This window comes from Neltuma alba, unplaced genomic scaffold, assembly GCF_004799145.2.
Source record: "Neltuma alba isolate B1F8T4 unplaced genomic scaffold, ASM479914v2 tig00004932_pilon, whole genome shotgun sequence".
NCBI classification, from domain to species: Eukaryota; Viridiplantae; Streptophyta; class Magnoliopsida; order Fabales; family Fabaceae; genus Neltuma; species Neltuma alba.
The window spans coordinates 11,818-33,388 of record NW_021633914.1 but is presented as its reverse complement, the minus strand read 5'-3'; the positions used below and the strand labels follow the sequence as shown (position 1 = coordinate 33,388).

Genomic DNA, 21,571 nt, shown 5'->3' with positions numbered 1-21,571 from the left:
TTCAAATTGGATCCGATGAACGATTCTTCATTTGACATCAGTGGTGAGGGGAATTTAGTATAAAACTTGACACACTTGTCTCAATTAAATTTGTTACATCTTGTGCCTGTACTTGTGAACTTCAAAAGAATGGATAGAGAATAAGAAGATACAGAGCATATCAGCAGAAAGCTTGAATGAAGATTTATACATGTTGGCTGTGAGATTCTCAAATAAAACCAAAGTATAAATTAAGGGGAAAAATACTCATTAGTTTAATTATCCAAGAACTGATACGCAAGCAACTAGTGACTAGGCCCCCCTTCTGTCACTCCACGGTCTGAGGACAGAAGTAAGAACGATGGCGACAACAACAAGAAGTATTATTATAGCAATGCACATCCATTTTCTCGAACTCTTCTGGGACTTCTTTGCCTTCACAAGCGCATTATTGCCCTGCTGTACGTGATCTACTGCAGTTGATACCTAGATACAACGTTAATAGAAGCTAAGATCAACAACAGGACAATCCCACCATGATTGCTTGTTAGATACAGTATGAACTGCTTCGTTTGTTTAAGAAAGATCTACAAATACCTGGGATTCTATGTTGTTAAGAATGTCTCCTTGTGAATCAACCAACACTGCCAAATCTAGATATATCTGCAAACACAAGATAGTTGTCATTTTTTGCCTCTTTCTCCAGTCCCTCTTTGAAATGTAGAAATGACTAATTTGATAACCCCTTCGGTCTTATTTTATAAGACCCTATCCGTTGGACCTTTAAAAGAAGATCCCTTCTAACATTTAATGAAACAATTATAACTCATTTCAAAAAATGCCTTTGTCCCTTTTGCTCCCGGCTTAAATAATGGCTCTCCCATTATTCCTCTCTCCACCTATTTTTATATACCTGCTGCAAGTCAAGAAGCTTCCTCTCAACATCCCTAGCTGCTTCGTGCCGTTCCTGAATTTCTGCTAGAGTGTCCAATATCTGCGAAGATAATCAACGTGTCCCAAGAGGTGGACAGAGTAAGATTGCCTCACATGCAAGTTAACAAACCTATTGCTCAAGAAACATTAACATCTTCGCACCCCCAAGAAAAAATTTTAAGCGAAAAAATTGAAAAGTGCATGTTAGAACTGTGACAAACCCGGCCTCTTCCATGTTCCTTAATGGCATTCTGGAAAATCTGTTCACTATCTCCGGTCTCAATCAATCTGTCAATTGTCTGTACATGGTTAAATAATTAGAAGAAAACTTGCAGGAGCCATTTTCTTCAAATGTATAAGAATTCAGACATATAAATACCTCCTCATCAGCTCTTGTGCCCGTCACTGGCATTCACAAAACATCATTTGTCACAATAGATATACTCTATCATGGAAAATCCTAGCCCTTAAATTGTAGATAATTTTAAATCAATCAGTAACAAGTAAAGTGCTTGAACCTGTATAAACACGCCTCTCTACAACCTCGCGATATTCTTGATGTATGATTTCCCTCAGCCTCTGCACTTTTTCAAACAAGATTAATTTAATATCACGAGATTAAAAGGACAATATCTCCTACCAAATATAAAGTCAACCTACCTGAAATTCGTCCATCTTGTCCTTCAATTTCTTTTTTAAGGCACTGCAACATAGTACCAAACAAATCAGGTCCAGTTGAGAGTGATCAAAAGATCATTAAGTGAAGTCCATTATTCTAAAATCCAACAGTAAATCCTTGTTTGGAGCAATCCCCAGGTTTGACTGGACCGTCTTATGCAGCAAAAGGTGCTCTCTTCATTATGTAAAAGTCTTTTTTAGCTTCAGTGGATGCAAAGTTTAGCTATGCAGTTTTCTTGTTTTTCCCTACCATACCATTTGTGTTGCCATAATAATTATTACTTACACGGTGGTTGCTGTTCTTGACCTGTCGACACCTGATCCTTTTCCACACCCACGCTTTTGCCTATTTTCCAGGTTCTGCAACACATAAAGGAGTAAAGGAGGAGGTGAGGGAGTTGTTAATTATGTAGAAGCTAGGTATTGGAAATACAGCTGAAAGATAACCAGCATGTGCTCACTTCTCTGTCCAATTCTTCAATTCTCGTTTTTATGTGATGGGCAATTTTCTTAACCTCATCAACATCTTTCTCCATTCTCTGCTTAATATCTGCAGAGGATGAAAGAGTCAAACATAATTATCGAGTTCACAGAAACTGCAAGGTCTTACACTTGCCAGAATAATTTATAATCCTTTGTCATCAATCTTAAGATGCATTCCTACAGCAAGTGCATTTTAAGATCCAGAGTAGTTCCTACCCTCACGAATCATTCTCACATCTAAGTTACAATTAACAGTATTATTAATAGGGAAAATGTTCATTTCTCTGTCACAATCTTGTTTCACATGATTTCTTCTTTTCCTTCATTGGAAAAAATGACCAACCCTTCATGGCAGGAGCCTTGGTCACCGCTTTGGACTCCTCGTGAGCATCCTGCAAATAAATTTTGTATTAAAGTGATGAGAGAGCACATTTCAAGCTCACAAAACAGATCGTCGAGCTTTCTGCACAACCAACTTTGTCATTTTCAAAGCATGAAAAATTTCATTTCCAAATTTGTCTTTTCATTTGTTAAGAAGAAGATCAAAATCTTATGGAGATCTGGTAATAAAAAATTCAGAGGCATAGACAAAATCTTATGCAGAGACCTTGAAAGGTTACTTGAACTGTAACCCCCTCTCGCTCTCTGTTTTGTTTTTTTCCTCCTCCTCTCTTTTTTTTCAAAACAGAATGACAGAAAGGTCATACTGTTCCACTGAATTCTTCTGATACGAGTTTTCTTAATCTTGTCATCCCTCTGTTCTTTTACGTTGCAAACAACCTTTTACTTTGCATGATCCTTGCAAAAACACAAACCATATTCCAACCTCGTACATGGAGTTCAATACTGATGTTGTTTAATTTGGCATATGTCAGGAATATCAGGTTTAAGTAGCCACTATCTGTCAGGTTTTATTAGCAAACTGGAAAGCCCCTCCGATATATCAACTGGAGGGAGCCTATCACCCTTATGGACAGAAGGCCTTCATAAGTCAGTTATTCATTTGTCATGTTTTATTGACGCAAACATATTAGAAGTCCAATAATGTTGATAAAAATCAACTTGATTGATACATTATGTACATCCTCTGAATGCTTAGCAGTTTGCATGTTCAGAACTTGCTTATAAAGAGTTTTGGATGTCTTATTTGAACATATATATATATATAAAATGATTGTGAAGTCATCGATCAGTAAATACGTAAAAGTACAGCATCTATACCTGGAGCTGTCTGAGAAGCTTACCCAGCCTCTCAAATTGTTTATCAAGCTCTTGAACCTGGAAAACCACACACAGCCACGTGGGAACATTTGAATTTGAGGCAATCATGAACACCAGAAGAACGGCGATTCAAAGTAATGCATGAATTCATTAAGCAGAAGAATGAAAAAGTAAGAGAATATGATGAAATAATTAAACCACATTTTATTTGACACATAAACTTATAAAGACATCAATCAAACACCTTTTTGAAGAAAGTATCCAAGCCCAGTTCTCCTGAAGTTCGTAAATATGCCCCAAACTCGACGTCCCCATTTCCATGCCCACGTGGGATTTCAAATGATTCCTGTATAAAGATGGTAAAATTAATACATGTGACTAAACTGTAATCTTCGGTACAGGAAACTAAACACGGGAGGTTTCATCAACATTTCTATCGATCAAACCAAGAATTAAAACTCATAACCACTACTTACTACTTAGTCAACAGTCAACATGCTCTAGATGAATCGAACACTCCATAATGTTTTAAGCTGTTGGTGGAAACTGGAGACGAAGTACTGGTTATTACTCTATATATTAATATCTTTAATCTTTGAAAGATCTTGGTGGATCTCCGAAAGAATCCTATTTAATTTTCGCTTTATATATTCCCGCAGATTGTTAACAAATGAGACTTAAACTGAGCAAATTATGGATTCATGTTAATGGGGCAAGTATAAACACGCAGCTAGAATACCTTTTGTGCTAATTATTTAGAAGAGCTTATTTATACAGCAAATCATTCTGGAAATGCTTGATTCCAATTCTGAAACATCAAGTGATCAAACTTCTATGTCCAGAGAAAGAAATAATTTTTATCTCAAACAAATTTGTTTCTAATTAGTCTTATGGGGATGGGGTCCACCGTGTGGTAAATTCTTTATGCCCCTTATTGTATGAAGAAGTATGATCGGTTGAGAAAAAAACACAACCCAAACGGGGTCCGGCAATGATAATCAACGATCCAGCATTCATTCACAACCTCCAAAAATCTTTTTGTTTCCAGCATTTTCTTTGTAGACAAACAGAAGCTTAGACAGAAAGGTAAATACAGCTGAATTCACACCTCCCCATATATAGAAAACCAGGCATGAAGAACACCAGAACAAGAAATCCCACAGTCATCCCCCCGGGGGGGGGGGAAGGAATACCAACGCAATAACGCGTAATAACCCGAAAACAGAACTTGAGAGAATAAATGATTACCGATAGAAGATCGTTCATTGTGGAAGAGGGCTGAGAAACTCAATGCCAAGGTTCTATGATTCAATTTTTGATGTCGTTTTGGTTTTGTTTTGTAGGAAGAAGGGAATGTGACGGGGCAATAATGGGGCAGGTAAGGCGCTGGTTAACCATAAACCAGGCCTTCCAATTCCCAGAACGTGAATATCCTTTGCGTTAATTTGTTGTATGTAAGCTTGAGAGTGGAAGCCCCAATACAGACGGACACGCCATGGATTGGTGACACATGGTGAAGGCAAAGGTATTTTTTTTATTTGTCAGTAACTCCCACAACCTTTGTTTCTAATTTGTTTGATGCTTTTTTTCCCCATTGTTTTATTTGTTTTTTTGTTTCATTTGAGTTAATCTCTCTCCTCTTTTTTTAACTTTACTTTTTCTGGAGTGATTGGCTATAAATAAGGAAAGAAACTAAGATTTTGTGGGTATTTTATCAGAAATAATTAGCTTGATTCGTGTTAGTTGGATTTTTGGTTGGGGTTGAAAGAATCGGTTTACTTAGAATCCAAGATATGATCTTTAATTTAATCTGGGCTTTTCTGATTGAGATTAAATTAAGTTTCTATATTTTTGGCTGGTCAGTAATTTTTTGAATTTCGCACTTAAAACAATGAGAATGCAATCAAAGTGTTGCATGAGCATGCATGTTTACGTACGTTACGTGGGTGTGAAGGTTTTTTTGGTTTTTGGAACAATTTTTTTTTTGTCCCCAAAACGATGACTTTGTTACTTCTAGTCCTGTTGTGTAAAAGGCGAAAGCGATAAATATTTGTGCTTTGGTCATTGTACAACGTTACAGTAGAAATTCTGTTAACTATTATATGCTATACCCCTCCAGTTCTAAATCCTAAAGATTTAAATATCTGATTTATAAAGATTAAAAAAAATTAATATGTTTGTTTGTATCCACTTTAAGCATTTATGTTAAAAATCAATCTATTAGTGTATAACCCCTTAATATATGCGAGTTTATGAAAAATTGTAATATAAAAGATCAAATAAATCAAAATCTTATATTTAAAACTAAAGTAAACATATTATTAGTTGTAATGTAAGAATATATCTCTTTTCACGCTAAATGTGGTGCCATTTTCAACTTTAAATACACATCTTTTCAAAAGATAGATATTAGCATATACTGCTATTTTGAAAATAAAAAATCAACATTAGTTTGAAATAAAATTTTCATTTTTTAAATTTACTTCCCTTTTTTATTTCCAATCTTTATTTTATGTTTTTATAAATTAAAGTTCAAACATTAGTTAGGAGGCAAATTGTCTTAATTCTTTTATTAATTCAACTATGGAAATAATATTTAGACAGGATGTTGAAAATCTTCATACATTTAGTAAATAAAGTAATAAATACTGTTAAAAAAAGGACCGAATAGCAAAAAATAATTTTGCCTTTTTGTGGAAAATAAATCCGAGCTTCTTTGCTAGCCTCTTCCTGCTATATATGGTTTCAGTCTCAAAAGACATATAATTGTTTTTCAGTTCCATCTTCCCACAAATTAGTAGCCACGGGATTGAGAATAGAAAGAGAAAAGGAGAGATGATCAATTAAAATCAGAAGCCCGCCATGCCATACGCCCTCCACGCAGCATTAGATCGCCGTGTCCTTCAAAATAAGCATACTCAGACGGCGCTGGCTCCGCATTCCCATCACCGCTAGCTTGCGACTGCAATATCAAAATCGAAGTCTCCGCCGCAGAATTCAAATCCGCCAACGTATCGCCGAGTGGCCCCAACGCCGGCTCCTCCAGCACAGGGTCAAGCGTTTGTGCCAGCGACATCCTCCTTCCTTGCCCTCTCCCTGCTATGTACAAATCGTACCCATTGTCTCCCACACTGTTCAGCAACGCCAACGTCTCCTTCTCGTCTCTCACCACTTTCTCTATGTACTTCACCGATCCCCCCATGTCTCTCGTTTGGATTTTGAAGAATGTTAGGTACTCTTCATCTGTTTGATCAAATCCGTCACTGGGATTGTCCCAGATGATCCTTACCACTGTTAATTTTGTGTTTGGGCTTCTACACATCCTCCATGCGTACGACAATGCTTCACGATCATCTGCCCCACCCACGTAGAACATTGCCAATTTCTGCTCTTTGCCTCGCTTTTGGCCTAACCCACGATCTATGAATATCCCCAGACAGCATGGTGTTTCCTTCACTAGGTTCTCAAGCACTACTTTTTTCTCATCCTTGCTCGAAGATTCTCTGTTCACTATGTTAGCAGCTCTAGCTGTGGCTGTGCCTGCACCTAAACCATCGTATGTCGGTTGTTTGTAAAGTGTGGTTAGCATGAGTGTCACTCCTTTTTGCTTCGCTAGATGGAACATGTCTTTGTGCATGGTGTTGTAATCAGACACGACCCTTAACTTCTCAGCGAATATAGCTTGGCTAAGGTTTTCGAAGCACTCAAGGCTATCTTCTGTCCCTGTCTTGTTGTTGCCGTCTGGATTGAGACCTCGCAAGAGGTCTTTCTTAGATTTGGACTCCATTACTTGCTTATGAGCATCATCTAGGATTAGTGCTGTGGTGGGGCGGCTTGTCATCTTCACAAGCTCTACCGCGAAAACCTGGATTGGGGATTTAACCGTTGGGTTCGATTCCTTCAACAGACTGACAATCACATTGGCGTCGCGTGATGTGTGGACACAGGCAAGCACTCTGAGCGGCATGTCCGGTCTTGTCCCCAGCATGGTCCTACGTAGGCTACTCCCAATACTGGGACTCGTGAATTTGCTTATGGCGGCTAAGACAGGCTCCGCGGGAATCGTCATTATCCAGCATATCAGAAGCATAACCCCAAAGGTTTGGTCGTTCAGTGCCTGCATCATATCACAAGTAAACATAAGCACACAAACACATGCCCCTTTGATTGCGAAGCTTGGGACAGACAGGATTGCTTTTATGTTATTACAAATTAACTTGATTTGACTATGATAGGTTGTAAGGTTGGCTTACCAGCATGTCCCTGCCGGTGGAAAGAATGATGATTGACACTATTCCTTTGGTATTCATGAGTACTCCAAGAGAGATGCCTTCCTTGAGAGGCAGCCTGTGGAGCATATAGACGGCTAGAGTGGACAAAATCTTGGCCATGAAAGCCAGCAAAACAATCACCACAACGCTTATCCAATGGATGCCCAAGGCGAAGTCTTCGACATGGATTCTCTCCGCAAGAACCGCAAAGAAGACTGGCATCATGAATGCTGTCACAAAATCAAGCACTTTTTCCTGAACCGCCTTTGAGATTATACCCTTTGGGGTGATAGCTCCTAAAACGTAAGCCCCTGTGATGGAATGAGCTCCGAATCCATCGGCGAGGAATCCAAAGAGCAAAACCATATGCAAGAGAAACACAACTTGAGCGTCAATCAAATCTCTGTCCTTTGTGCCAACTTTCTGGAAGAGCCACTGGGCAAGGGGATGAACCACGTAGATCCCTATTAAAAGAAAGACAATGGTGGAGGCGATGGATGCTCCTGAAGCTCCATGGAGTGCTGCTATTGATATTACAAGGAAGATCCAAGAGAAGACGTCGTTGATGAGAGCAGAGGTTAAAGCCAATTGTCCATTGTCGTCGAGAACAAGCTTGAGGCTCGTGAGAATCTTCGCGATCTCAGGGAACTCGCTGCAAGAAAGGGTCATTCCCCATATCATAGCACCGGTGAAATGTCTCGTTCCAGTTATCGTAGGAGACAAGTGCTTGCGTCCCAAGTCAGAGAGAAGCAGGTAATACAATCCAATCCCAAAAGGAATAGAGAAGATTATACCAGCAGTGGCTACAATTATAGCCTTCTTGTTCCCAGAACGCCTTATCGGTCTCAAATCAAACTCTAAACCGATCAAGAACATATAGTAAACAAGGGTCAAAGCTGCCACGGTTTCCAATGCCATCATACTACTGAAAGGGAATATGTGTTTGACATAAAAAGGAGAGCGACCCAGAACAGCTGGACTAGTCAAAAACCCAGCCTTCAACCCCAAGAGCACCAGAACGTTAGGAATGAAACCTTAAGATTAAGAATCCAAATTAAGGAAGGACTGAGAAAGAAGTACTTACAAAAATATCAGTGACAATACGAGGCAAGTGCCACGGTGCTGAGGCAAGGATGCAGAGGCGATTCAATGATAAAATTATAGCGAGTTGCAGAGAAAACAGAGGCATGGTGACTTGTAAGGAATTTTCCAGCCAATAACCAGATCCATAGGAGACCTGCTTATCGAAACAGACCTCCAACGTGCCATTTTGACTGAGCAATAGAGTATATTCTTTGAAGACGGGAGCATTCATTCTTTCTTTCTCTCTTTTAGCCTGCAGATTCTGCCTAGCACAATGTGGGAATCATGGGGAAGAGGTGGGGAAGGGAGAAGAGGATTTGACGAAATGTTTAACAAACAATTAGGTGACATACTCAAGACCAATAAAAGGAAACAGAGAGGCATGCAGGAGAAATTCCAATACAATGTATTGGCGTCTTTCTGGGACGGTTGCTTGCTTATTAATTATAGGCAGTTTGACATCGTGGTTGTTCTTATTCTATTTATAGGTAGGTGGGCGAAATGTGTTACTCCTCTGTATTTTATTTTGTACCCTGATGTTTTCAAGAAAAACCTCAATTCTCTTGTTGGTGTACACGTGTACACAGCTATTATAATGGCAGATCATTTTAACAGAATGGAAAACTGGGTTTGTCATAATAATCATCACCATGTAGTAGTAGTAATAATAATAATCGTAAAAAGACTATATTAAAGGTTCATTCATAATTTCGGTCACGATATCAAAATTTTATAATTATATAATGCCTTTAATTGGGGTGCACAGAACATTTAACAGCCACAACAATTGAAAGGGATGTTTGGCAATCCTAAAGAATGCATCTAAGAACTATTTTTTTTGTAAAACGATACAAATTTTTTTATATATTCATTTCGTAAACCATAAAAACACTTTTCAAACTATAGTTTGGTTTCCATCCAAACACCCCCGAAAACCCAGAACCACCTTTCCACACTCCCAACGGCCATCTACTGTTATGCCTGCTTTTTCATGAACTTGAAATCCTCTATTCGCCATCCAAAACAGTTGACACAAATAAAATCCACGTCACTGTGGCTGATACAAGTTTTGCAAAGAAAATCTTTAGTAGTTGAGCAGTGACCAGTGGGCCCAAGAATTACAAAAATTGAACTTACGATTTCAATCTCACAACACGACTATAAATAGAAAACATGCATATAGTTGTAACAAGGCACAAGTTTTCCCAGCTTAGCATCATCATAATTTGGAACTAGGCACAAATTGCTCCTCTATATCCTGATAAAACAAATTCTTTAGAGCATCCAAATGAGATGACTGCAAACAAATGGCCAGAACGAAGCCATCACTATTCCGATCATTCATAAGGAAAGCCTTCCCATCAGAGTTCAATTGCCCTGGTCCCATATGAAAAGGCTTCCCCCACCCAAAATCTGTCCCATAAAACGGAAAGTTGAACCATCCAACCACAAATAAATTTGGGTTCCCCTTGAACTCTCCCTCTGGGCTTACCGTACCTGCGTGAAACGTGTTCCTCACCAAGTCCAGGTCCTTCTGACTTGCAATATAATCGAGGGCTGACCTTATATACTCATCGTTCATCTTCTCAACTGCTTCCTTCACATTCCTTACTGCATAAGTCAAAGGCTTGTATATGAGATCATCAAACGAACAAGTTGGAGACACAGTAGGGAAAGTTGCGTTCCCGAAATAATCATTGCGAAGTGGTGGATTCAATCGATTTCGGCAATTAACCAGAGTAGATAATCTTGTTGGTTGATCGCCATTCCCCACATACCTTGCCCTTGAAACGCATCTCCATAAGTGCCCAGTTATCACTTCAAAACTAGTGTAAGGTCGCTGCGATGTGCCAAATTCTCTGGCTTTGCTCTTCAGTTTCTGAACCTGAACTTTGTTGAGTTTGAAAATGGCAGCTTTAGCCTCATATTTTGTGTCTGCCAATCTCCCAGTCCAGATGGGTGCTGGGTGAAACTCAGTATGAACAAATCTCGGCTCTGTTTTCAGCCTCCATGAATCTAATAAAGTTCGATCAAGAAATGGCGTCTCACCCAGATCTAACTTACCTCCTCTGGCTAACTTAGCCCACGAGTTCAGGAACCCAGAGACGGCCGACCCATCATTGACGGCCCGACACAAGGCCACTCCCAGAGTAAGACCGCCGCATGAGAATCTGGTAAGCTGAACCGCGAGCAAAGGTATGTCTTGGATTGGGCGATTATAATCAATCTTAGGCATGAGTTGTTCAACGATCTCGGTTGGGGCAAAATCACGCAAATCATCCAAATTGGCTTCACAAGTAGCTTCAAGGAGCAGAGCTCCCTGGGCAAAGCAGTGGAGCTGCCACCGACCACCATGGATCCAACATAATCGAGCAGAAAGAGGATAGTAGTGAACCAAAGCTCGACCGAGAGAAGTTCTGAGAACGTGGATGGGAGAAGAGTCAGAGTGAGAGGAAGTAGAAGTGAAGTTGGGTTTGTGAACCAGAAGAACAGGACCATGGGAGGAGAGCTTGATCTGGTCGCAAAGGGACAAGGGAAATATTCCGGTGGGTGTGGGCTCGGAAGGGACGACCGTGTAGGAGGAGCGAACACAAACCATCTTACCACATTCCATTTCCGGTAGTACTGCGACTCCTCCAGTAGAGATGCCGAAGATAGTCGTGGAATACGTACACTGGATGACTTTTTTAAAGGGGTGTTTGGGTGATTACTCAGAACATGTGGCTTGAAAAAAAAAAATACCCAAAAACCTATTAATTTTTTGAAATCATCGTTTTACCGTGACACTATGGTTTGTTTATCAAAACCAAAGTTTTGTAATAAGCAAAAAAATTTTGCTTTTTGAGCGGTTCTCCCCCCACTTCCAACAGTATTTTTTTTGTTGAAAACAATTATTTATTTTTCTAAAAACATAATCTTATATTTTATAATTATATATACACATATTAACAATTACTACATCCTGTCTTTAATATAAGATTTCATTTAATTTTTATTTGGTTCTAAATATGAAATCCCAACCGATTTTATTTCTCATATTTGTCTAGCATTTTTCAAGTTATAACCAATAAACTTGATTAATAGGGATATTGTAGAAAAGACAACACATATTTATAAATAACTAACTTAACTTATTTTTTTAATCTACTCAAATTAATCAATTAGCTCTTACATTTAGAACTGGATATAGTAATTAATATATGTTTTTATACATTGTTTATTATGTTGGAAAAAAATAATAAATTTATTATTCCGGTCTTTAATGTAGGACCTAATTGGAGAGTTAATATTAGTTTTAAATGTAAGATTATTATTCTGGTCATTAATGTAAAACCTAATTGGAGAGTTAATATGTAAACAAGATCTTAAACTTTTATTAAAGGAAAGTTTCGACCAAACTGGTAATATGTAGTTTAAAAAAAAAACTTACTATAAATGCTCCATATCGATGCAGCATCTTAATTATTACGGCACTTTTTTATTCATTTTTCTATAAATATATTTAATCTTTTTTATAAATATATATACATATATTAATTATTTATTAATTATATTTTCTTATATATTATTAATTATGCTGGTAAAAAAATATATTATTAACAATTTTATCCTTCAAATCAAAACATATTATAAAATCTATCTTTTATATAATTATCATATTTGTATGTCTTTTTTGGTAATTTGTACATATGAAAAGTGTTTCTAACAACAACTATCCAAACACTCTCATTTTATCAAAATTACTTTTTCAGAAAATCTATTTTTTTCAAAATCTATTCTCTCCAGAATCTAATATCTATAAGTTATTTTTTAAATCTTGATTTGGTTCCATCTAAAAACAGTATTTGGATGGAACAAAATCAAAAACACTTCTGGGTCTTTCAAACACCCCCTAAAATCATTTGCCTACCCCGACACGGCAAGATGGTCTGTCAAGTTTTAAATATGGTACAACAATTGTCGTCACCGTTAAACGACGTACTGAAAACTGTCGCTCATTGAGTTGGAGCAGGAGGAGATTGTGGCTGGTAATTGAATTAATTCATACAAAGATAATAGAATTAAATTAAAAAGTATAAAAATATTTATATATCATCCTAACAAGAATAATATTTAAATAAAATAACATTAATTCATAAACAAATAAGATACTTGTACAGAAGAAAAATATGTTGAATTTTAATACCATGCATCAGGATCCGGCTGGGTCAAGCGCTGGTGACTCTCAAACGGCTGAGGTCGGGATGCCCTCTTCATAATTAATTAATCTAAATGGTTTACATCAGAGAAAGAGAGATCAGCTTCAACTTCTAGAAAATCTACACTTATTCCAGGTGCATTTTACACAGTTTAAGGATCTTTCTATTTATGATCACGAGACAACATTCACTTTCTTCAAATCCCTGACTTGTTTCGTCCTGTGTTCAAACACGCGAAATGAATTCTGGAGTGCCAAATAGTTACACAAGGCTTGGTATATACAGAAACACAAGACAGAAGGACAACAGTTTCACTATTCTGCATATCGTGAGGATGCATACAAGATTGAGTTCGTTCAAGGTAAAACATGCTGATAATTAATTAATAAGAGACCACAAGTCAAATTTGCAAGAAATAATGAAATATTGAGTATACCGGTAACGATCTGAAGTTTATTGTCTACTAGAACTTTCAATACCAACACCCTTATTATCACGTTTAATCAAAGCATAAACAAGATTGATCTAATCGAAGTAGGAATATGATACCTTTTTCAGAGGACATCTTAACTTGGCTCAGAGACTTAGCTCTGTACAATACAACCTTTGTTACTAATTACAAGACCTTTGTAGTCTACAAACGAGATCTTATAATTAGAAACAGAAAGTGTATTACAAATAGGTCTTATAAATAGGACCGGCTATAAATAATTTCTTATAATTAGAACTGGACATAGTATAATTGTATTGTCACATACACTATTATTTCATGCAAACCGTAGTATTTCATGCACAGCGAGAGAGAGAGACTTCAGCAAAATATAAACTTGTTCAGAAATACTGTAATGAAAGGAACATAGAAGTTTGTCGCTAGGTATCTGACCAAATAGGATCGTCCAGTTCCTATAGAACCTATCACTAAAATACCCCTAGGGGTGTAAGTCTGGGATACTCTTTTGTTCCACAGTCGGGGCTATTTAAACTAACTAATTAAGAATTCTCAGATGTACTAGTACTAGCAAGTGCATCTTTGATGCAGTCATCAATTCTTCTGAGAGGCCACAATTACCGCAAGCAAACCTATTAATGATGAGGAAGGCATTTTTACTATGCTACTAATACTTTACTTGCTCTGCTATTCTGTCCAAGTCTGACTGAGAAAGAATTACGAGGTGTAAAACAAAAAAAAGATATGCGGAGAAGGTCATACTATATTTATTATGCCCTTCTCCGATCATGATTTTTCTACCCCCAAAGGGAAAGGTCCTTCCCTTTTTAGCCGGTTGTGGGCGAGGAGAGATTCGAATCCGCGACACTGTGATTCGTAGCTACGTGCTCTAATCCTCTAAGATACAGGCGCTACAGGCCCTACCCGGTCTCCATTGGATGTATTCCCGGAGTAAATTTATCAGAAGGAGGCTACAGAATAAATACAAAGTTCACAGTCATCATAATTTGGAAGTAGTATGTAACATCCCCCGTGCTTCCTCGTAGAACAACTTCTTGAAAGCTGCCAAACGTGACGCTTGCAAACGTATGGCTACAATGAAGCCATCACCAGCGCCATCATTCATCAAGAAAGCTTTCCCCTCGGAGTTAATATTTCCTGGTCCCATATAAACAGGTTTTCCCCACCCAAAATCAGCATCCTGAAATGAAAAATTCATCCAACTAACAAGAGTTAGATTTGGGTTTCCCTTGAATTTTCCAGGACCAGCGTTCCTCAGCAATCTCACATCGTTCTGACCTGCTATGTAATCAAGAGCTGACCTCACATAAGAATCTGTCAGCTTCTCTAATGCTTGTCTTATTTCCCCAACGGCATAACTCACAGGTTTACTCATGACATCATCAAACTTACTAGTTTTAGTCACGGTGGGTAATGTTACATTTCCAAAGAAAGCATTAGGAAGAGGTGGTCTCAATCGATTTCGACAGTCAACCAAAGTGGACAGCCTCGTTGGTTGGTTGCCATTTCCTTCATACCGTGCCTTACAGGCACATCTCCACAACAACCCAGAGATTACCTCAAAACTCGTATAGGACCGTCGGGGAGGACCAAAATTACTGGCTTTTTCCTTCAGTTTTTGAACTTGATTTTTTGTGATCTTCAAAATAGCAGTATCAGCCTCATCCTCTGCATCTACCAAGCTACCTTCCCAAAGGGGTGGAGGAGAAAACTCAGGATGATCAAAACGCGGCGCCGTACATGGCTTTCGCGAATCTAAAATAGTTGAATCACGAAGTAGCATTTCACTTGAGCTTAAATCTAAACCCTCTCCTCTAGTTATCCTAGCCCATGAAATCACGAAACGCATAGCAGATACCCCATCAACCACAGCACGTGATACGGCAACCCCAAGAGTAAGACCACCACAACGGAATCTGGTTAGCTGAACCACCAAGAGCGGAATCTCCTCCAGCGGAAGACGATAATCAATTTTGGGCATGAGCTGTTCCACATCTTGGTTTGGCTGGAAATCACCCAAATCATCCAACTTGGCCTCCGAAACTGCTTCTAAGAGCCGAGCTCCCATAGCATTGCAATGGAGTTGAAAGCGACCACCTTGGATTTCACGTAACTGACCGGCGAAGGGATAGAAGTGAACCAGGGCTCGGCTTAGAGATTTGGCGAGAGTGTGAATGGAGAAAGGAAGGGGGGCGTGGTCGTTGAAATGGGGTCTGTAAACAAAAAGGAGAGGGGCGTGACTGGAGAGCCTGATCTGGTCGAAATCGGAGAGAGGGAAAATTCCAGTCGGTGTGGGTTCGGAAGGGATCACTCCGTGAGAAGACACCACCGAGACCATCGTGTTCACTGTCCCAAGTCCAAGACCGGCCCTTGGCACTTGACTTTTTTTTTTGCCAGAGCTGGCCCATGGCTTATTGCTATTATATTGTTGATTGATGGCGTGATGGCGACGCAGCTCTCTCTGGCTTTTCCACGAATATAAGCATGAATCCTAAATTTATTGGCAAGCAATAAACGTGTGATAAATCTGGACCACGTATAATAATAATAATAAATTTTTTTTTTTTACTGCGAAACGCATGAACTTTACGAAAGCTGGACCACTTTTTTTGGCATGATTATTTTTGGCATAATCTGCTTCGATTTTAATAATTCCTATTCAACTTTTGTTCTTTCTAGAAAAGCTTGTGTTTAACCACCAGGAGTTAGTTTATGCAGGGAGAATGATCATAATTCAAGTTTTTTTCTTTTTTTGGGGTTGGGGGGGGGGGTTGTGCTTCTTTTGTGACAAAAAAAGAAGACTTATTTAACTCATTTCATTATATTAAAGAAGTTAAATACCTCCCTACTTGATTATGATATAGAGTATTAGTGGGATAATTTAGAAAAAACTAATGAATGCGAGAAATAAGTCTTATATTTAGGACAAAGATCAACTCAACTATTAGATCTTATATTAAAAAAATAGAGTAGTATAATATAAACTCAAAATGAAACGAAGATTGAAAGATAGAAAGGATCATATAGGAATGCTGGCTCAGATTGTACAACGCATAATAAGCTTTGCCTTCCTATTTCAATAAGGAATATTTTTCTTATTAACAACACATATAACCCAACAATAGCACTTGCTTTATCTGGTTGGGAGAAAAGGGTGTGTTCAAGTTGAGAACCTAAGTGGCCTTGTTGGTTTTGGTGGTAAGGCCAAATCCAAATGGGAAGAGAGGATCATAATGAGCATCTCCAACATTCATTGGTAGCTGATCAACGGTCTTGAACCATGTCCGAGGAAGCTTCCCACTGAAACCGTAGTCACCAAACAACACATCTGCCACACCTTGACCTTCTGACCCTGGAAGCCAAGCAGCAACCAGAGCATCTATGGATTCCAGATATGGCTGAATCACAACAGGCCGACCAGAAATCACAACAACCACACATTTCACATTCCCACAGACATTGGATATTGCGCTTGGACCTGGCTCAGGGATTGTCAAGTTCATGCTGTCACCCGCAGTTTCCGCATATGGATGCTCTCCGACAACTACTATGGCATGTGAAAAATTATTTGACTTCACGAAGTCTGCATCTGGATTCTCCTTATACACTACCTTAGTTTGCGGGTCAACAGTGCTTTTTATGGCAGACAGAATTGTGGTACCTGAAAATCAGCTTGTTCATATCAGTACTAGATTGTTAGGCTGTGTCAAATAATGAGAGTTGCCGGGGAAAAATTTGTACCACTGGTGAGATTGTTGCCACTAAGGCCTTGCCACTCAATGGTCCAACCACCACACTGATATCCGAGATTATCTGCATGGCTTCCAGCCACAAGGATCTTTTTAGTCTTTTTAGGGAGAGGTAGCAAAGGCTTATCTGCAGATTCACCGTTCTTTAACAGGACTAGTGATTTTCTCACAGCTTCTCTAGCCAATTCTCTATGCTCCTGTAAGAGTCAAGATAGTGTGCAAAATTAAATTCGAGATCAAGAGTATAGTAACATAAGTGGGTCTGCTGAAGAAGAAGAAAAAAATTGTAAACCTGACTGCCAAGCTCGTTGACAAGGCTTTGATCAGCCAAAGGGTTTTCAAAAAGACCCATTATAAACTTGACCCGCAATATTCTCCGGACAGCATCATCAATTCGGCTCATGGGTATGATTTTATTCTTCACCTGTGAAGTTAGTCCATCTATGAATTCTGTATAGTTATAGGGAACCATTATCTGCAACATTATGCCAGAGAAATTGTGAGAATGAGAATCAAGAAAGAACACATGAATAAAAAAACTAGAATCCAATTAATACCGACCATATCAATACCAGCAGAGATTCCAGCTTGAATGGAATATGAGTAGTTAGCATGAGGTGGTGATGTAATCCTGTCAATTCCCTGCCAATCTGAAATGACAAATCCCTGTCCAAAATCACCCGTCAGTTAGACCACAATGAATGCAATAATGGTGGAATTCAAAGCTCAAAATGAACTTAATTTACTCTGAAACGGAGGGTGTTCTTGAGAAAGCCAGCGACCAAGTCACGATTAGCGTGCATCTTCACTCCATTCCAGCTTGAATAAGAGACCATGACAGTTGAAACACCCTTGATGATTGAGGTATAGTAGCCTGCCATGTGAAGGCTAAGCAATCCATGCCTGCTTATGACTGTATTGTTCTCATTGATACCTTCCGTCGTTCCACCATCACCCACGTAATGCTTAGCACAAGCAGCAACATTCTTTCTGTGCCCAGAAACGCCATTTCATCAGACACCAGAAAGTAAACAATTTCATGATACTGATATTCTGGTATTCGAAGGCATACTAACAAACACAAAAAAGGAAGTCATGATAGATACACTCAAACTCAGAGCAAGAGCTAACAAAGTAACTTTAGGACACAATAAATTCATAACATCTTTACCATCATAAATAGAAGTATAGGACAATCTAAATAACACAATGATGTGAAAGCATAGAATCTTACTTCCCAGCGACGAATGGAACTCCCTTGGGCTCGCTAGGAGCTATGTCACCTTGCAGTCCTGGAACAACCTCAGTCATAGCTTGAACTATTTTGGGATCTTCACTGTAACTTTCGTAACATCGACCCCATCTTGGGTCTCTACAGACCTGCACAAACGTAAAGATGTTGTGTAAGGCACCGCAGGTACACTGATTTGTCTTTAAGAAACACATTTTGGTTTCCTCAATTACCGCGATACAAGGTGCAAACACGTAGGGAATTCCAGTGGCCCTAGCTTCAAGAGCTGTTGCGGCACCAATCCTTTTAACAAGTTCAGGGTCCCTGCTTGTCCAGACACAAACTCCATCAAGGTACAGAAACATAACCTAATCTCATATGACTCACTAATAGAAAGACTATAACATTTCCTTTTGCCCTGCTATTTAATATGGGTACAAACTCCCCATCCGTTGAACTAAAGTACAAAACCCAGAGTAACGCTGAATATCTTGTCCTATGTGTGTATCTTTTGTTTTGCGGAGAGGGGGAGGTGTTAGAATCAACTTATCGCAGCTAATACCTTAGGCGCCATGGTGATAAGTAACAACTTCATGAACGGGATAAGACCAAATGTTAATTACGAAACTATTTGTAAATTATTAAAAACACGGTTAATTATAGGAAAAATTACTGAGGCTAAAAAAATATTATTATAAAAAAGTCTCAATTATTAATATAAGATTTAACTGTTAAATTAATTTTAGTCCTAGATGTAAGACCTATTTTTTATATTTATATATTTTTTTAAATTATCCCTATGAATACTCCTTCAACTATAATCAAGTAAGCGAAGAAGGGAGGATATTAAGAAAGATGATTAGGGTATTTTAGAAAAAATATGTTATTTTTTTTATAATTAACTAACTTATCTAACTTCCTTAATCTAATCAAATTAATTAAATAGGTCTTATATTTAGAACAGGAAAAGTATTATTTTCTACCCAACTTGCTATTACATGTTATTCTGTGTCGTTAGAAATTTGTAGCAAGCAACAATGCTTGTGAAATAACAGTAAGTAATATCCAGTATATGTTTCATAAGTCACATAATATGTATTATAATTCATATGATTTATAAATATAATTTTTTATATATTTTTATTTTATAAACTAGTATGAATATAAATATATGAATATGTAGATCAGCATAATAGAATTGAAAATAAAAAATACTCCTCCGATCTTATATTTAGAACCAGAAAAGTATTTATTAACAATGATAGGGTAGAGGCAGATGATAACATAACATGTGCCGTCTTTTTACTTATTTAATTTTGGCCAAAAACATTAACATGTGCGGTGAATCATCCATGGAATAGTTTGTTGATAAAAAATTGTCCAATAACGTCATCACCCGCCGGTCATTATGTAAGCTTCCATGCCACACCGCACAACCCAACCTGTTTTCTTGTTATTTATTTTTGTCATTTGGGTAAACTTACCTGCATTTAAATCATATTTCCAAAATTTTTCTTTTTAATTTTTTTGCCAATAATAATAAAATAAACTAGCCTTTGTCTACACTTCCACAGTCATGAGTTCAATGGTAGGAATCAACTTTGCCAAAGAAAAAGTAGGGAACCATTCCTCAATTTTTTTAGTTGGTGGGACCATTGTTCAACTTGGTCTTTTTTTTATTTTTTCTTTTTGCCTTTTCGCCAACGTTCAACTTGGCCTTGGTGCGTTTACTGTTGAAGATCATGAGCTAAAGTTATCGTAGCATATACTGGGAAGTTACCTGGTGGCTCCTAGACCAACGTTGTGAGGAAAAATTGTGGCCTTATAAACATTGTTATGGCCATGAACTGCATCAATCCCATAAATCATAGGAATTCCCAGCCTGGTGGATAAAGCTCCCCTCTGAAACTCATTCACCATGTTTATCCAATCTTCTGCTGAAGCCTGTTTCTTCGGCACGCTTCCTCCTCCACTCAGCACACTACCTGCAAAATATGACATTTCAATCTCTCTCAAAGATTACAATTAGATTGTCCTTTTTTGTCATATATGTTTGTTCTTATCCCTAATTTCTTCCCTCACCCAAACAAAAAACGGCGGCAAACTTCCAGAGGACACAAATACTAACGTTCTACATTTGTCATATAAGTTTCTTTTTGTTGGTCCCTCCATCTCCCATGAAAGCGAAAAAAAAAAAAACAGAGACAAGACAAGAAACAAAGGTGAGACGGTGACTTTACCGATGAAAAACTTGTTCATGACCTCATAAGAAGCAACACTGCGATCAATCTGTGTCATTTGCCCAATTTTTTCTTCTAGAGTCATCCTGTCCATGAGATCCCTGATCCGAACATTCAATGGCTGTTTAGGATCTTTATATTTCGCGTACTCCGTCTCTGCCATGGCAAGCCAACAGCGAAGGAGCAGAAGCCCAACAAGGAAAATGGGAATTTTCGCCATTTCTTTTCCTCGATCAGCTCAACTACACAATGAGATCAGAGTGAAGATCAGTGCAGAAAAGAAGGAAGGAGGCAGAGGAACAGAGGCAGAACACAATATGAGATTCCAAGCTTGATCAACCAGCCTTATATAATCACCCAATTAAGTTGGATAAGAAAAAACAAACGACGAGCATTCACCGATAATATGCGCAAAACGATAAAATCGAAATCACGGACCGAACTGAAAATCATGCAAATCTCCAGTACAATCCCAACAGAGTCCTAAACCCAAGTTACGTAGCAACGGAAACCAGAAAAAATAGCCCCGCAAAAATCGTCACCAAAAATGCAAAACAAACAGAAACTCACATAAAACATGTAAAATTCGCGTACGGTGCAGCTGATAAGCGAATTAAAGAAAAGGAATTGAAACGGAAGTTGTGCAAGAGCAGGTTAATGAAATGCAGAAGGAGACTAGAAGAGGGAGTAAAATAAGCTGTATTAATAATACCCAGAAGGCCGTGTGGCTCTCTCGCCGACAATGGCAAATCGCTGGCTTAAGAAGTGAAAGTATAGTGGCAAATAATACAGAATAACGATCGATATATATATAGAGACATATAAAGCTGAGAGTCTGAAAATACAAGCAAGAGGGTGACCCGCCGTCGTCTCCTCTGAATTTGCTAAATTGTATGACTCAGGATCTTATCCACCTTTTTTTTTTTTGTTTAATTAATATCCCTTTCACCACTTATAGTAATCACAGATAAATTCAGAATTTACATGAAATCGAACTTCTTTTCAACGACAATGGATCTTTTTCATCGAGGATGA

General features: G+C 38.3%; 5 protein-coding genes across 6 annotated transcripts; all 5 read right to left on the bottom strand.

The window, feature by feature from the left end:
* Positions 1–291: 291 nt before the first annotated feature.
* Positions 292–4,560, bottom strand: LOC114746316 (syntaxin-132-like). The gene is made up of 13 exons (XM_028934547.1): positions 4,543–4,560; positions 3,539–3,640; positions 3,295–3,351; positions 2,417–2,465; positions 2,052–2,140; positions 1,877–1,950; positions 1,573–1,615; positions 1,431–1,491; positions 1,292–1,317; positions 1,134–1,211; positions 893–973; positions 577–642; positions 292–465 (listed from the first exon to the last, which is right to left on the bottom strand). The coding sequence occupies exons 1-13, from the start codon at positions 4,558–4,560 to the stop codon at positions 292–294; spliced, it is 918 nt and encodes a 305-aa protein (XP_028790380.1).
* Positions 4,561–6,133: 1,573 nt separating this feature from the next.
* On the bottom strand, positions 6,134–8,880 carry LOC114746311 (cation/H(+) antiporter 15-like). Its single transcript, XM_028934542.1, has 3 exons — positions 8,650–8,880; positions 7,548–8,561; positions 6,134–7,411 (listed from the first exon to the last, which is right to left on the bottom strand). Exons 1-3 carry the CDS (start codon positions 8,878–8,880, stop codon positions 6,134–6,136), a joined length of 2,523 nt encoding a protein of 840 aa, XP_028790375.1.
* Positions 8,881–9,867: 987 nt separating this feature from the next.
* LOC114746310 (spermidine hydroxycinnamoyl transferase-like) lies at positions 9,868–11,262 on the bottom strand. The gene has a single exon (XM_028934541.1). It carries the CDS (start codon positions 11,260–11,262, stop codon positions 9,868–9,870), a length of 1,395 nt encoding a protein of 464 aa, XP_028790374.1.
* A 3,033-nt stretch (positions 11,263–14,295) lies between these two features.
* On the bottom strand, positions 14,296–15,654 carry LOC114746309 (spermidine hydroxycinnamoyl transferase-like). The gene has a single exon (XM_028934540.1). It carries the CDS (start codon positions 15,652–15,654, stop codon positions 14,296–14,298), a length of 1,359 nt encoding a protein of 452 aa, XP_028790373.1.
* Positions 15,655–16,318: 664 nt separating this feature from the next.
* LOC114746314 (beta-glucosidase BoGH3B-like) lies at positions 16,319–21,297 on the bottom strand. 2 transcript variants are annotated; one of them, XM_028934545.1, is made up of 10 exons: positions 21,249–21,297; positions 20,537–20,778; positions 20,077–20,281; positions 18,530–18,620; positions 18,300–18,445; positions 17,812–18,055; positions 17,627–17,731; positions 17,358–17,540; positions 17,058–17,262; positions 16,319–16,977 (listed from the first exon to the last, which is right to left on the bottom strand). In XM_028934545.1, the coding sequence occupies exons 2-10, from the start codon at positions 20,754–20,756 to the stop codon at positions 16,490–16,492; spliced, it is 1,887 nt and encodes a 628-aa protein (XP_028790378.1). In that variant the 5' UTR covers positions 20,757–20,778; positions 21,249–21,297; the 3' UTR covers positions 16,319–16,489. The 2 variants fall into 2 exon arrangements, with proteins under 2 accessions (XP_028790378.1, XP_028790379.1); XM_028934546.1 differs by lacking the exon at positions 21,249–21,297 and having other exon boundaries at positions 20,537–20,785.
* Between the last annotated feature and the right edge of the window lie 274 nt (positions 21,298–21,571).